The sequence below is a fragment of the Lates calcarifer genome, linkage group LG10, assembly GCF_001640805.2.
Source record: "Lates calcarifer isolate ASB-BC8 linkage group LG10, TLL_Latcal_v3, whole genome shotgun sequence".
Lineage (NCBI taxonomy): Eukaryota > Metazoa > Chordata > Actinopteri > Centropomidae > Lates > Lates calcarifer.
Window position 1 is genome coordinate 10,185,199 of NC_066842.1, and position 17,065 is coordinate 10,202,263.

Sequence of the window (17,065 nt, forward strand, 5' to 3'; positions counted from 1 at the left end):
TCACAGAGGCCCTGTAGGGAAGCTGGTTCAAGCTCAGGAAGCACACTGCAGCTTCGACCACAGAGGGCCTGCACAGCTCTGTGGGCCACACCAGTCAGACCGTAGCTGGGTCATGGTGAGATATGGAGAGGAGGCACGCTTGGCTGACCTATCATCGATACTCTCAGGAAATGTTTTACCCTTCACAAATGACATACTTAAGCAGCGCTGTTGGAGCCCTGCTGACCACATTAAAACCCTCAGCTTCTGATTCCCTTTGTGTTTCTGGTGTTTGTAGCTTAATTGCTGTGTAATGTGCCGTGCTTGCCACAAAATTAATGGACCCTGTGGGGATGAATAAATCTGAACTGAACTGAGAATTTAGTTTATCAATCCATCTGGAACAGGGGTAAGTTTGTAGACTAGCAAAAATCTACTACCAATATTCACTGTATATATATACATATATATATCAGTAGCACTTTTTAACAAGGCACCCTTCTATAATTAGTAATTGATTTATTAATGATAAGTAAATAATTAATTAATTAATTATTAATAAATCAGTAATGTTTTGTGATAAGCCATTCATAAGAGCAACGTTTGTGTTCCCAGCCTTTGAAAAACGTCTCTGGCTAGTGTTCCACTTCTCTACTTGGTAACAATGCAGCTGTAAATGTCAATAATCTATTAATAAATGCTTGTGGAAATCACACTTTCTAATTGGTTAATAAGTTATTGATAAACAGATTATGACCTAGCTACTGTGCAGGAGAAGTGGTGCAAAAGACGGTCGATTTAAAACCTCCACGCAGATATCCTGCTGAGGGAGGTGAGCCAGCTACAGATTTTTCACAACTTGGCGACCAGAAAGTTCTTACTAATAGCTTATAACTGATATATAAAGCATTAGCGTTGTTATCAACTGTTAATAAAGCCATTAGCTACAATTTCTGAACCATTTACAATGGATGTCCCATTAAAACTGGTACAACTGTGACACTTACATTACTAGTTAGTAAAGGTCAAATAATTGATTAATCAGCTGATCAATATGCTGAGAAGTTACCATCATCTTTTTTGATAACTAATTAATTGTTTAGGTCATTTTTTTCCAGCAGCAACACCAAAAATACATTAGTTTCAGCTTTTCATTTGTTAAGATTTTCTGTTTTTTGTTAAGACTATCAATGTTAATGCTACTGAATTTTGCTGTTACCCACTTCATTTTTGCTTAATTTAGTAGAGAAGAAGCTGTTTCCCATTAGTGCACTGTGTTCAGGCAGCTGGTGTAGTGTCCTCTGTTCTTCTCTTCTCCTCTCTTCTCTTGCTCTATACCACCCCAGTCCTCCCTCTCAGTGTCAGAGAGGACAGTTGCTCTTAATGAGGATTTACCTAACACAATATTCAATGAGGAAAAATCCTGTCTACACAGTGCGGCTCAGAGACAGTAGATATCCATTAGCATGCTCAGCAGCGGGCCCCGAGGAGCTCCTGAGGTTTGGAGACTCAGCAGGGGAAATTATGAGAGAAGGAATGAACAAAGATGGGAGGAAGCGAGCATCACCTTCCATTTTCTCTCTGCATTAATTCAATAGTTGCCCGAAGCGGAGTAAGGTGCTTACTGGCTGCAAATACAAGGTAAAAGCATTCGGCGATACATGCAGTCAATTATAGGCGACCTCAGATTGTTCTCATAAACAATACAGCAAACATGACTAATGAGAAAAGCTGCTTGGACTGTATCACGAGCCTGATGCAGTCCTGCACATTCAGAGGCTCATTTCTTGGATGTTGATTCTGAAATGGATTTCAGCCAAAGCACTTCAGGCTACAAAGGCAGAATGTAACACGGTGCCAGCAACTGTGCCGACTCAGATATAACGTGCAGTGAATGATTTTACATTGCTTTTGTGATGAATTCCTCTTCGCTATAAAACATGCAGGTATAATGTGTTTCATCTAGGTTTGAGAGAATATATAAAACTGTGACACTGAAAGTTAACTTCTCCTTTTCACTTTATCATGGTAATGGGTACATTTTGTCCTTTTTATGACACATGCTCATGGAATAGGGGATCATTTTAAAGGAACAGTTTGACATCTTGGGAAACAAGCTTATCAGCTCTCTTGCCGAGAGTCATATGAGAAGACTGCTTTAATGTCTGTACGCCAATTATGACGTTACAGCCTGCAGCTAGTCAACTTAGCTTAGCATTAAGACCAGAAACAGACGGAAGCAGCTAGCCTGGTCCTGTCAAAAGGTAAACTGCATTTTTACAACGGGTTATGTGCCAGATTACATCTTGCAGTCCTAACATCACCATTATCACTACACCCGTCCAAGATATAGTCCAGCACATAACCACATGCAAAACTATGACTTGTTTTTTTTACACAACGTTGTCAAACAAATAAGACAAAGTGTTAATCAATTAGCTTTAGTGGTGCTGGTTAGCAGATTGCGTTATGTTTTGACAGAACCAAGTTAGCTGTTTCCCCTTGTTTCCAGTCTTTGTGCAAAGCTAAGCTAACTGGCTGCTGCTGCAGACTATGGCTTCTTATTTAGTGTACAAACAAGAGTGTGGTTCCAATCTTCTCATTTAAAGAGAATAAATGTATTTCCCAAAGTGTCAAACTGCAGCTTTAGTTACTGTCCCTTCTCTCTAACTGAGATACTTCTAATACTGTACACATAATATCACTGAGAGTGCACTGTATGATGTTTTTTTCTTCTCTTTTGATGACAGATGGAAGATGGCAAATAAAGGCTAAACAGAAGCTTCAAATCCTTCATTTTCTTCTGCTTTATTTCAGCGAATAGGTCAGGTACTTGCTGTGTGGACGGTTCAGGATACAATAAGTGTCTGCTAGGCCTTCATATGGTGACTGTACTGGGGCCTTGGACATTTCCTAGTCTCCGTAAAAGACAGAAAAATCCACTTCAAAGGAAAATGGAATAAGATCAAGACCCCCATTGGCCCTCACCGTCCACTACAGAGTGTGATAATGTAGTTCACAGGTAAGGTCAAGCAGATGCCTGATGCCATTACAATGAAAGAACGACGGACACTCACGCATTGTGTGGGACTTCATGCCGTCCCTCTGCTCCCTCTCTCTTGGTGTGCCTGGAGGAGCCATCAGGTACGATTAGTTTGAGCAATAACGGCTACTGCTTAATCAGCAGGTCAATAGGCAATGTTACGCTTCATTCCTCCCATCTTGGCTAGTGCTAATATAACACTTAACAAAGAGAGCAATCCTGACCAGAGTCTGACACATATACACGCACACAACCACAGACACATTAAAACACACACACAGTAAAAGAACACTCAGCTCATTCAACAACATGGTGAGCCCAAATGAATTATCTCTATGCTGTAATCACACTATCAGCCTGCTTTTGTTTTGGAGAAAAGGTGCAAGTTAAAAATAACAGGAAACATTACATAAAAACAAACAAACACAATAGACTTGTTGTATTATCCCTGCAGGCTTGCAACAGAGTGTAAAGTTCATTAAGTCAGGTTAATGCCAATCTTTGGCTGTGTGCAGGGGGGAATGGGTTTTAAAGACTGCAGGCAAGGAGGAACATCTGTTTGCAGAGACTAATCCCAATTTAGAGAGCTACTGCTGCCGCTGCCGCTATTCAGACTTTATCAAAGGCAAGCCGAGCTGTGCCTCTTCTAATTTTGGGAGAATGTGATGCACATGGCTCACACGGTCTCTGCTCGGTGGATGGTGAAAGTGTTCAGGCAAAGCGGTGTGTAATCTCACCACCACACGCTGTGAGATCAGCAGAACAGGAAGCAGCTCTGACCGTTTGACCAGAAATGGGACAGAATTAACGCTGCAATTATGTAAAAAGCAACCTTAAAAACAGGATACATGCATGATATGAGCTGTTTCTTTATACAAATGCATTGGAGTCTTTTTTTTCAGTGATGTCACATCCTGTCATACATCTGCATCCTAAATGTTTGTGAATGGCAAAAATATGATCCACAGAGCCTTTCAAAATCCTTAATGAAGCGGCATATAGAGCTGACAATGACGTAATGGGAGGTAACAAATTATTATTTCTCATTATAGCTTGATAAATAGATTTTTTTTAAACAAATTAATCATTTTTGAAATGACACATTTTACAATCATGTTGTATAAAAGAGAAAACCAGCAAATCTTTACATTTTAGAAGCAGTGATGAGCAAATTTGATAATGATTAGTCTAATATTATAAATGCCATGGACTGATTTTATGTCAGTCAACAAATTACTTATTCCAATTCTAGGTTCAGCTCCAGTGGTGTGTATAAGGAGTAATTTCTTAAATATCTGACTATGGGCATACAGTGTTAATGAGTATAGAGCAGTATTGATCTAAAAGGTCACTTTAATCAAGTTATCTATATCATTTGTGGAAAAAGGTTAAACCGATCGTCTCAGAGTGTCTCTCTCCAAAATCCTGGCAGAGAGAAGATAAGGGAGAAGTCCTAACATAATAACACCAGGTGTTATGTAAGACCATGAATTACAACTAAAACCCAAGGCCTTCAGTTACAGCACATATTCATCATTATTAAAATCTTTTTGTGCCTTATTTTGATGCTTATTAAGAAGCTTTATGTGTGGTTATTGGGTTTGAAAACAAAATTGATGCAACATTCATTGAGGATTTATGTTTCATGTGTTAAAACATGCTGCTGTACTTTTTTTGTCATTAGGCTGCATTTCAGTCAGTTTTACAAGCTCTTTACACAAATTTCTGAAAACACAAGGCGTACAAATGAGGACACTGCACACTAAATATAATGTTACATCATACCACATTCATTAGACACACTTTTGTCCTAAATGAATAACAAACACATCTGTACTGCACACACTTTGTGTGTTTTGTCACGCTTTCTTGTACAATATACAGTTAAGGAGCGATATAACTGCTGAGGGCAGTTTGAGCCACAGGGAAGGCAGTTTAATGATTCTACCACTACTACTGGTACTACTACTACACCTACTATCTCTACAACAACTAGTACTGTTTCTAGTGATGATATTAATAACACTAAAAAAGATGAGGAGGACAGTGAGGATAAATATTCACCATGAACATCAATGTCAGATACTGTATTTCATGTATTTTTAAGTATCACCAGGTTATGTAAATTATATCAGGTTAATAGAATATAAAACAAAGTGCAGCTATTCTACCAACATTTACAGAGGGAATGCTCTGGTTATTAAGCTTAAAAAACCACACTAGTGTTTTTTTTTAACCCAGTCTATATATGCATGATGTAGAGAATGTTTCCCACCTTTCGTTTTCATTCATTATAATTATGGAATTGGTGAATTAGTGAATTAGTACAAATACAAATTGGAAGACTCTTGAAACTTGCCACACACAGGTAATTCATCACACTGACTATCAAATCTGCAATTAATTTTTGTCAAAGATCAATTATTGTTAAGTGATAATAAACTCGAAAGAGATTGTTTTGAAAGGTCTGCCATGTAACAATAATGTGGCTTTGACAAAATGAAATGCAGACCTGACGTGCAGGTGATGAATCACACAACTAACGCAAAATTCAACTGTTATTACATTATGGGAATTAATGGAAAACAATGGCTGAAAGCTGGAAAAAAAAAAGATTAAAATATATGAACCACAACAACACGATTAGCAAAATGGTTAGCCGTAACAGACATAACAAATGGAAATGTGCAGTAAAAGGAGTGTAACATGCAAAATCCCTGGTATGATGCTTTAAACATCATATAGTAATAAAAAGTTTAGAATACCAGTTATAAAATGATCAGTGTTTGTAAAGGTTTATCAATGAGCATTTGAGGTATAAGAGCTTAGCATATTCACTTCATCTCCCAATAGTTAAGAGCAACTGCTCTTCACTCAAGCTGTAAAAAAAATATTCGGTGTAACAAGGTCAGACCAGAGTTACATAACTACTTTAGCCTTTTGTATCAGTGCACTGCTGTAGTTGAGAGGCGCTTTCCAAAATCTACTTAAATATGGAAATGTAAATACGAAAGCTGGAATAACAGAAGAAACATGAACTGAGTCCTCTGTCTCAGTGAAATCCCTTATCTTCTCCCAGGGGGTCCAATTAGGCTAATAAGACGATGACTAAGGAATATGATTAGCCAAAGAGACCAGGAGATAAAAAGCTGCATGTGATAAGCCTCTGACCCACAGTGAGGTTACAGCAACACTTTGACTTTGGTGACATCACCGTTTATAAAGGGATGGTGGTCATGTTCTTTGCAAATGTTTGAATTCAAGACACAGAAGAAAGATTCAGGAACATTAATAACTACAAACCATTAAAAACATCCTGTTGTACACACACTATTTGGACTGTGATTTCACGTGCTCTAACATTCAGGTTGTGGTCCTTTGTTCATGATAATCTTTCTCAAGACAATATGACGCGCAGGGATTTTCAGCATCAGTGTTTTGTCCTTGCTTTGGTGACAGAAATGGTTTAGGAAATGATTGAAGCTGGCTTTTAAAGAGGTGATGATAATGGTTAAGCCTCACACACCAGAGCCATGCCAGTGTTAGCTGCATTATGTGGGTAAATGATCCACACCGTGCAATGTATTTTGAGTTTGTGTGGAACACTCGCTATCAGAGTGCCATTGAGCCTATTGACTCCTAATTAACCGTCTTTGCTTTCAAACAAGATGGTAATCCGGCTGTAATTAGGGAAACTATGTCTCACACGTTGCAGCCTAGGCAGCAATCTGCTTACGGCGAGGAAAAGGAACGAGAGGAAGACTGCCGTAAAGTAAACAAATGAACGAGGCCGCAGGAGGGGAAGCGGTGGAGAGTGAGAGGTGGTCACTGCGATATACTGAAGCACACAGGCACACGGAGTAATGAGGACACTGAACAGGTGGATAGACAAGACACAAACACACATGCTGAGAGCAGAGTATGGGGGGAAAAATGTTTAATAGATGTGGGTGTGAGAGGTGTGCAGAGGCCTGGCTGCAGCACAGGAAATAAAAACAGGAGAGAACCGTGTTTCATGCTTTATATTTTATTAATTAGTTACAACAAAGCAATGGTGGATAAGAGTGGGGTTGAGGAGGAGGAAGAGGAGGAAGAGGTGGAGGAGTAGGGTGATGGTTCATTACATGGTTTGGCTTGATGGTGACATTTCCATTGACAACAGCAGTGCAGTGGAGGCCAGATACACTGAAGCACATGAAGTTGGAGGCAAAGAAACAATGATGAGGCTATGACATCATCCTACGCATTCAACTTTACAAACTGATGGAGAGGAAGGGCACAGCTAGAGCCACTGGACTCCACACGGACGCACGCACGGACGCACGCACGCACGCACGCACACAAACTCCCAGCATGCGGAGCATAGTTGCCTTACCTACTGTGTATCGAACCACAGTAGGGTTTTGTGATGATTGCAACATGGTGCAGACAGGCTGCAGTGGCTGACAGGAATATTATGTCATTTTGGGAGAGTGAGCGGGCAGCAACCGTACGTGGCTCCGTGACCCGCTCATCTTTTGACGAGATGTGGGAGGCGACAGCTCGGCTCAATTCAGCCCCCCCTTTTTTTCCATCTCCCAACCTGCATCACATTATCATCATCATCATCATCATCACCACCACCATCCGCACCAAGATTCATACTCACCACATACGCTTCCTGGGTGGAAGACAATGTTCTTTGTTGGAGGCGGTCACCCCCAGAGCCAGCTGCATAACAGTAATGTATTTCTGGTAATTCACCATGGTACTGTCCACCGCTACTAAAAATCCAACCCAAAGAAAAGCACAGGTGATCATATATTTCTTTATTCCCTGGCATCCGCCTCCGCTGCGTCTTCCATGCTCAGCATCACAACGCCATTTCCAGCGCTGAAGGACTGACAGTGAAAACACTCCCCAAGGAGCTGAGCGAAAGGTGCCGTACCGCTGCGACCCATGTCTGCAATGACACTCTGACCGTGTTTTAGCGCTCGCAAACAGATCGCCGATCCATTCGATTTGGTTTTTTTTTGACAGTATTTTCTTTCTTTTTAAAATACGGTCAGGGTTTGGACATTATCTCCTTCCCTCCTGCCTCCTCCCTCCTATCCAGGGCTGGAAACACTCTCTTAAAAACGCTGCAGCGTCCAGGCGTCCGTGTGTGTGAGGTAGGGGAGAGAGTGTGTGTACAGTGTAGTCAGAGGGGAGCGACTGGGAGGAAGGGGAGGAGGGAGAGGCGCGGGGGAAGAGGGAGTAGGAGGAGGAGGAGGAGGGGAGAGGGGAGGAGGAGGAGGAATGGGGGGAAGCAAGGGACCGATTCATTTGGAGATGCTCAGTAACATCTGTTTAGGAAGTCTCAACTTTGTCTGTAATTACTTGTTAAAGGGTGGCTTATTCAGAAAGCCGAGTGAATGCCGAGTGCCGAGTGAATGACTTCCAGGGGCGTAACTAAAAATTCTGAGCCCCCCCTGAAAGCCTCAAAGCATACTAGTCCCCCAACCCCTACCTCTCCTTTTTTTGGAGGTGGGTGGGAGTACTGGAGGGTACTTCCTGTTCTAACAACAGCCATTTTGACATGTCACAGGAGGGGAAGCACAAGAGTAAATATTAAATTAATGATGGTTGGATTCTATTCAGCTGCTTCTGTCTCAGGGTCCTGGTGTTGTGCACACTGGCTGCATTTCCATCCACCTGTTTTAAAGCATATTTTCATTTTGTGCATAAAAAACTGGATGGATTTGAGACCTTTTTTTTACACTTGGGTGAGGTGGAAAAGTTGTGACCTACACGTTCACTGAAAAATTAATGCCGCCAACAGTTTATCTTAATAAATAACTCCTGGTATTTGCATAAAATTATCTGATCAAAATGCACATTAATTAGCTTTTTTTGGGTGATTTTCTGAAAATTTGGTTAAAGTTTGTGCTAAATTTGGATGGCAACCTGCTTGACTGTCACACTGTCATGACTCGGACAGATGAGTATGACAGTCACTGTTAATGTTAACACCTGTGCTTTTTCAACCGTGACGCGTCAATATGTCTGCTGGAAAATAACTGTATGTCTTTACATGTCTTCTGAGAAAAAAGCCCTTCTGCCAAGGAAGGCAGTAAGATGCACCTGAAAGCTTGACCTACTAGAAATGTTCAGGAGCTTTCAGTTGCATCTCATGGCCTTCCCCTGAGGATTTCTAGTAAACAGACCAAGAGCAAAATTTTCTGTCAATGTGCTTCTTCCAAGGTCAATGAACCGTGAAGCTCTTACTGTACAGAGACTGTCTACTCATTGCCAGTGTAAAGTGAATGTAAAGAGAAAGTACTGTGACTGTAGCAGCTAACTGAGGAGCTTTTATTGGCCTCTGGGATTACCTTCAACCTTAAATGTCTGACTTAGTTAGTTCTCCTTTAAATGAGCACGACAACCCTAATGTCATGGATTCTTGCTGCTCATGTTACAGTATTTCTCACTGATATAAAATCAAAGTAGTCAGAACACCTGCACTCAGAGATAGTTAACCTTTATGTGTCACATAAAATGGCAGCTGGTTAATGGGAAACAGTTTAACTTAAATCTCATGCACAAATAAAAGGATGGGGGAGCCAGTCAGGGACTCTCCTTGAACTGAGCCAGTGGTCTATGCAAAATATATTTAAGGAATAATACAATTGAGAGAAGGGTTTAAATCATTCATCACAAATACAATATTCAGTGTTAGTGACTCTGGTGAATGATGAATGATGTTTATCCTGTGCATGGTCACAGGGGACTGGAACCTATCTCAAGTTTCATTGAATGAGCAGCAGGGGTACACAAAAGCTGGCAGTCTGTCACAGGGCTGATACATACAGTACAGACAGATTATCATTCACACTCATATCCACTCCTGATTCTGAGTCATCTGTATATGTGTGCAAACTCGACAGAGAAAGGCAGCATATTCAGGGATACACTATTTGGTCCAAGTTGGAAAAAAAACTGACACTTGATAGACTGAGAAAGCATCTCATTGCAACATAAAAATTTATAAATAAATAATGTCAAAATCACCTGTTCCTGATCTTCACCTTAACCCAATCCCCCATCTCCCTCACACCAGGATATGAGCACCAGCTATTGGACAATTTAATGGACTTATTTTGCTGAACAAATTTTATTAGACATTTTCACTGGAGACACCTCTTGTGCTTATTTTTACTGAACTTCTTTTGATAGATTTATTACATTGATATTGGACTTATTATACTTGCATGACAGGATTATGAACCCCTTGAGTTTTGAGCCTCTCCTACTTGTTACAAACATAAAGTTCTTGCCCATTTTGTACATGAGCACTATTCGCACCCAGCTGTCTAAACAGATCTATTACATATCCAGCTTTTCTTTCACTTAGAGAGCTTGGGTGGTGTTGGGTCTAAAATATGAGTTAAGTATTGTTTGCATTAAGTTTTATTGGTGATGCTGAGCATATTTCTTCCTTTATCAGAAAGAGCAAAATAGTAATTTATCTTGAGAAAACATTTTCATCAGTTAAATTTAAAATTAAAGTCACATTTTGATGCTTGACACAGAAAATATGTTTCTCAGTTTGGCTACAGATTATACTCTGACCTAGTGTTTGCTAAATTCATGGAGGCACAGTACACAGCAGCTCTGCCTCAGTGGACTGTGCCCACACCACCTGTCATTAGCAGCAAACCGAGGCTGGCGTGGGTTGTTTTTCAGTCAATAGACTGACACACTGGTGCTGTTCTAAGCTTCAGAGTAAGTCTATTAGTCTAGACTTTGAAGTCTTAGCGGAGAGAGCCACCTTCTCACCTTAGTACTGAAGTGCACTTCTCACTCCCGCTCGACCAGACAGACTTAAACAACGCAGTTCGGCAGCCTGAGGAGGCCTGATGAATGGAAACTGAGGTTCTTATCCGTTATGAGCAATACAAAAGCAAAATAGCTGATATAAGCATTATATGATAAAGAGATTATCTGGTTCATTAATTAGGAAAAATCAGACTGAGGCACATGCTGAAAATGAACTTGAGCAAATGTTGTGTCCTCCAGAAGCTTTCCACCATACAGCTAAAGAGGCAGAGCATGGAACTGACACTGCCAGTGTCAGTGTCAGAGGAGCAAATCCCTCTGTGGCCAACGCTGCTAAAAATGTATGCTCTCATGACTCTGTAGTGCTCTATGGATGATGGTATCCTCCACATGGTGTGTGTTATGTTAGCCTGCACACTGACAATGTAAGCCTTTCTTTGGCAAGTGTAGGATAAACATGTAGAGCTGCATTAAGTATATTATGATGTATGGTTATGTAAAATGAAATGGCAGTGAGTGAAAAATATCCCTATTTCTAAAATAATTGTCTCAGTTTTAGATTTATATATCATATTTATATATTTTAGATGTTATAGCATATCCAAAAAAGCCTAATATAATACACAGAGAATGAACATCAGGCCTATTTTGAAACGTAAAACAGCCCTGTTTGTGGCTGCCAGTTAGTTACTTCTGGGTGACTGGAAGCAGAAAACCCTTTAGGGCATTAAAGGAACCTAAATTCAGCTCGTGCTCATATGTCCAAAATTTCCTCCTTCATGCAGTACCTGCTGATGAGAAGCCAACTAATGTTGTCTGTGCGCAACAACTAAAAATACTACACTTGCATAGACATTAAATATTCTTGTATACACTTGAAACAAGCCTGGATTCCACACAGATTTCTGGGTTTGAAACAGAATATCTAGAAAAGAAAAGATATGTTAGGCTTAATATATTTTGACTTGAATACTTTTGAGCCAGCAAAACAAATAAAAGATTTTTTTTAATAACAGAATTTTATTTAAGGAGCGAAAATAAATGGTATCATCTTATTTTGCATAGGAAATCCACAATTTCTAATAAATATCTGCGTAATCTGGGATAAATTTAGTATAGTTACTTTACTTAGTTGAGTGTTTTTGCATTCAGTTTTTGATTTCTTTGAAAGAATTGCTCCATCTAAATAAAAGTGAGCAGCTGACTCAAAAGCTTGAAAAAAAAAAAACAAAAACTAATAATCAAAAATAACGTTAGAAACTTTTTTTGTTGTTGAGACTTTAACTCATGTCAAATCCTGGCTCTGGTCCTGGCAATAAGAGGTGATAACAACAGTTTCATTTTGGGCCAAAATCAATGTCAGATTTGGAGCTTATAAGGATTAAATTTATTTTGAAAGGATTTCTACTAAATTGCATATTAACAAAATATCTGGCACTGGCATAAAATAGTTCAGGTAGCATAAGGGTGCTTCGCTAACGTCCACTACATAGAGTCTAAGTTGCAGGCTGGCCGTGATGTCACTGCTTCCTGCTCATGGCCTCTTGAATCCAGTCAACGCTCGACTAATACACCACTAACAGAATCATGAGAGCAGAGGTGCTCTCCAGCAAACCCACCAGCAACGCACTCTGTCACCTCTCATTGACTAGAACGCCACTCAGATAACTCTGCTGATTAATCAGACACCACAGATCATCATTATCAGGCATGTAAGACACAGCAGTGATTAGTGGATGGGGAAACTGCTACAGATACACACGCACACACACACACACACACACACACACACACAAATTACCCAGGTCTCCCTCCCTCTCTCTCTCTCTCTCTCTTTCATACACACACATATTATGATGAGGTTGTATAGGAACCAGTAGTAGTGTGTCAGTGGGGAAGCGTTGAGACAGCAGTGGGTCAGTGGTTGTGCTGCAGTCTGAAGCCCACTGCATACCCATGCACACTCCACTGCAGCACTTTGATTTCACATTGGCATCCCCCCTCTGCATCTCCACAGTAATGGCTCAGAGCAGCCTGCCCCATCATTACCCTTCTCACATGAGAACCCACTGCTGACATCTTTTATTGTACGCTGTGCACACGCACCCGCACCCACACCGACACCAGCACACTTGCACAGACACACACAGGCACACGTGTGCACTAATAACACACTAAAGTACTTTTTTTTTCTCCAGCAAGTAAATAGGACAGTCAGGCCTGCCCTTCTTTCTTGTGTCCTTAGAATCTCTTGTCCACTTTATTCTGTATAGCAGAATCAAAGCTGGTTTGTAGGACTCCAAGGCTGCTCCCAGAGGAGGCAAACCTGGACGAAAGCCCTAAGAACCACTACCGCTGTAACACCGTGATTTATTACTTTTGCACCAAACAAAGAGGAGAAGTTCACAGAGAAAGTCCTCTTCACATGAATGCACTGCACCAAGAAGAACAAGAGTAATGAAACACGCGCGCACACACACACACAGTCACACCTCGGTGCTGTCGCAGTGCTTTCTCTCCATGTGCTGTGAGGTGAGTCATCAGCACAGAGAAGCATAACCTCACAGCTTCAGCTAATCTCTCCTCTCCTCCTCCTCCTCCACCTCCTCCTCAACCTGCCAGCATCTCATTTTCTCCACTTATGGATGAAGGCACAGTGACTTACATCATCACTGCAGCCTCACATATACATATAAGGCCTCAGATCCAAACACGCGGCCGACTCATCCTGGTGAATCATGCATGCATCCTCTGGTAGGAGACAGCAGTGTACCCTGCAGTTAAAACAAGACAGCTATCCCATCAATATTTCTGCGAAATCATGCATTTAATGCAGTTAATTCAGCACTTGAATTTGCAAGTTCAGAGTGAGATTAGTGCTCTGGAGGTTTTTAAAACACAACAGCAGTCCAATGAAAACAATATGGCAGTCAATGGCCCTTAAAACTGGATTCAGTCAGCTTCACATCAGTCCCTGCTCTGCCCTTACACTGATACACAGGTCCTTTGTGCCCTTTAAGACAGAAGCCCAGAGATGTGATTAAATGCTGCATGTTCACTCTCAGTCAGCAGGATACTGACCAGAGGCGGACACGAAAAGCCAAACTAATAAACACAGTGTCTCTTTGAACCCGCGCAGCTGACAATCAATCTGCTCCTCCACTGTGGATCAGAGAAAGTGTGCAGAGCAGAAGGGTGAAAGGGAAAAAAAACACAAACACACACAGACACTCGCACGCATATGTCTTTGTACACTGATACAGTTCACCACAGGAAGATATTCCCAGTTCCCAGGTTGTTTCCACGTTTATAACAAGCACCGCTGCAGACACGCTTCACTCTGTCACACAGGGACACACGCTGGCACACAAACTCTGAAGCCAAGCATCCATGACTTGAGGCAGTTTCTGTCCTACTTCTCCTTAGAGTGAATAAACAAAAGATTATCTTGTTTTTTTTTTTTTTTGTCCAGATATACAAGCAGTCAACCTTGCCCGGCACTTGACTCGCTCATTGTGTCTGAATTAGCCTGCATTGATAGTTAATATCCATGCAGTAATTCAATGATTTGTCAAAAAAGGCAGCGAGAGCAGCAAAAGACATCCTCTCTAAGTTCTGCCTTCACTAACACCAGCAGCAGATATGTGTGAGAACTGTCAGAACACAATGAGTGTCATCACACACACCTGCACTCAAGAGTCTTTGGCGTGTATACAAATAAAGTATATGACACAAAATTTCAAGAGGACTTACGTTGCCTTATTGGTGTTCTGCATCTCCTGTGGAGGCTCTGTGACCATTCTGGCTGTGTCTGCTGCTGTGGTAACTGTGTTGTGTGTGTCTGTTTCTGTCAGCCTGTCTGTGTGTGTATGTGTATATGTCTGTGTGTGTGTGTCAGTGCCCAGGGCCAGACCACTGGGATAGCTGTCTCCATGCTGACTTAGCTGTCATACATTAAAGAGACCTCCTTAACAGTCTAGGGAGCATTTCAGCTTGTCTGTCCCGTCACTCCGGGCATCACATGCGAGTGAAACCCCCCCCCACCCCACCCCCCGCCCACTCTACCTCACGTACACACACACGAGTGTTCCCTGCCTTTTTCTCTCCCTCCCTCCCTCCCACCACAGCTGTGTTGTTAGCTGGGCCAAGGGTACTCTCCAGGGGTCCGCACACACCCAGAAAGACACCATCACTCAGTCGTGACGCATTCACAGGGCCTGACACACTGTGACAAAAACAGCCTCGCAGGACAGTGCACCGGTGTACCGGACTGCTCTGGTCGCTCTCACTCAGCTCAGTAGATGTGATTTTATGCTCCCCTTTTCTGTCATTTCATTTATGTACACAGCTAAGCAGCACCATTTTAAGACATGGATATAGCACAGCGCAGTATATAATTTCTGCAATGTCAAATCAAAAATGGTTGACAAATTAAAGGAAAAACCAGCACTGAGTACCTTTGTTTGACACCTTTTCTGTGCTCCCTGGCACAGAATAGACAAAAGATATTCCGTCATTTGATGTTTTCGCAATGCCACAATTTAACACACTGGTCTAAAATAGGTGTTCAGTTGGGTTAAGATCCAGAGACTGCAAATGTCATAGCATATGAAAACTGCAGGGAAAATATAGATGCTTCAATAGAGTGTACAATTTGCCCTTTCGGCATGCAGTCAACCAACATCAAAAAAAATAATTTGCTATTTTTGTTGTCCCCAGGCCTTGTGATTATCAGTCTGGGGTTCATAGAGATTTGCTAAGACTCTTTAAAAACACTAAGAAGGAGTTTTGAAATTCAAATGAAAGCATCCAACATGTCAACTTTTTAGACTCTAAGAAGCCTTGGATTTAACCTCAACACCAAGTTTTATTTAATCTTATGTGGCTTGGAAGCAGGTTTATAACACGTGATAACACATGATTTAAAATAACCTACTGAACATTATGTAATAAAGCAGAAATGAAAACAGTCTCAGCATGAGGCTTTCACATGACATCAGCAATATGTAAAGTGGCTCTCACCTGGAGTTCAAAAACAGGGTCGGTGTACTTGGGAGGGGAGTACAGAGGCTGCTCTCCTGGACTGTTTGGGGGCACAGGGGGACCCCCTTTCCTCCCCCATCCTGGAGCACCATCTGTAGGAACAGATTAGTATATTAGCCACTTTTTATAGCTCAGTTAATTTACACTTCTTCCCCTGTAATGGTTGAGTAAGCAAGAGAATTCACAAGGCCTTAATTGTGGGATATTAGCCACAAATAAAGCAGATACTCACTCAGTTGTAAATGCGAGCCATTTTCTTGAGAGTACTCAGTTTTATATAAATGTAAGTAAGGCATATTGATAGAATAGTGCAGCACAGACAAGGCCCTGCAGACTGTAGCCACGTTGAGGCCATATGCTTTCAGAGGCTAGTTAGGAGCGCTGGCGGCTCAGTAATCCCCTCAGCCATCCAGATTTAAGAGGCTATTTTTGCTGGCTCTTAGTCTGTGGCGTTGGCTTACGGCAAAGTAGTTTCCCTCCCTTTATATTGTTTTTTTATTTTCAATTTCTCACAGAAAATTAAATACAACATAGGTTAAGTGAAAACATTGAACAAATAAGTGGAAAGCTACCACAGATCGATGAGGCATAGCTCTGTTCTTTCCCTTGAAACAAACACTGAAAGGTTTTTCAAAGCCTACATTCGGCGGGAACACAGAGACCCCTATGACCTTTATTTTTGTACTAGTACCTGATGTAATTAGTAGCTAATTAATGGCTATACCTTCTCCATCCAACAGAAAGCAGGTAAGCAGGTGGGGACACACTTCCTCCAAAACAGAGCAGAATGAGCAGAATGCAGCAGGCCCTTTTGAGGACAGATGGTCCAGGAATATTTCCGTCCGTTTCTTGCTGGACTCCTGTCCCAGTATTTCCTTGTATTCCCCCAGTGAGAAAATCTTATCATACACCAGGTAGGGAAGCACAGTATTGACGTCCAGCTCGTTCAGGATCTTTTGTCTGTGCTGCTTGAGGATCTTAGCTGCCCATCTCTTCTTCTTCCTGGTGCATGGCCTCCTGCCAGGCCTCTGCTGCTGCCTCTTCTGCTTCTTCACAAACCACTTCTTGGTGCCACTGCCAAACATCTTGAGGAAACCCACCAAAACGTCTTCCACGGCTCTGTCAACACAGTTCCCGAAGGACGGGAGGTGCATATTTCATGCCAGTGGAGCAACCATGCTACATATTTCCTCGTGCCTCACT

The 17,065-nt window shown here is 41.6% G+C and overlaps 1 protein-coding gene across 6 annotated transcripts in view; it reads right to left on the minus strand.

Annotated features, from left to right (window-relative positions):
• The window catches only part of tjp1b (tight junction protein 1b), a 54,341-nt gene extending 46,127 nt beyond the window's left edge, over positions 1 to 8,214 (minus strand). For 4 of the 6 annotated variants that reach the window (XM_018666309.2, XM_051073289.1, XM_051073288.1 and 1 more), the window contains exons 1-2: positions 7,671 to 8,214; positions 3,057 to 3,107 (exon numbers count right to left, since the gene is read on the minus strand). In XM_018666309.2, coding sequence (XP_018521825.1) covers positions 3,057 to 3,107; positions 7,671 to 7,822 — 203 coding nt within the window. In that variant the 5' untranslated portion in view covers positions 7,823 to 8,214. The remainder of the gene's footprint in view (positions 1 to 3,056; positions 3,108 to 7,670) is intronic. The other 2 variants (XM_051073291.1, XM_051073287.1) reach the window with 1 other exon arrangement.
• Between the last annotated feature and the right edge of the window lie 8,851 nt (positions 8,215 to 17,065).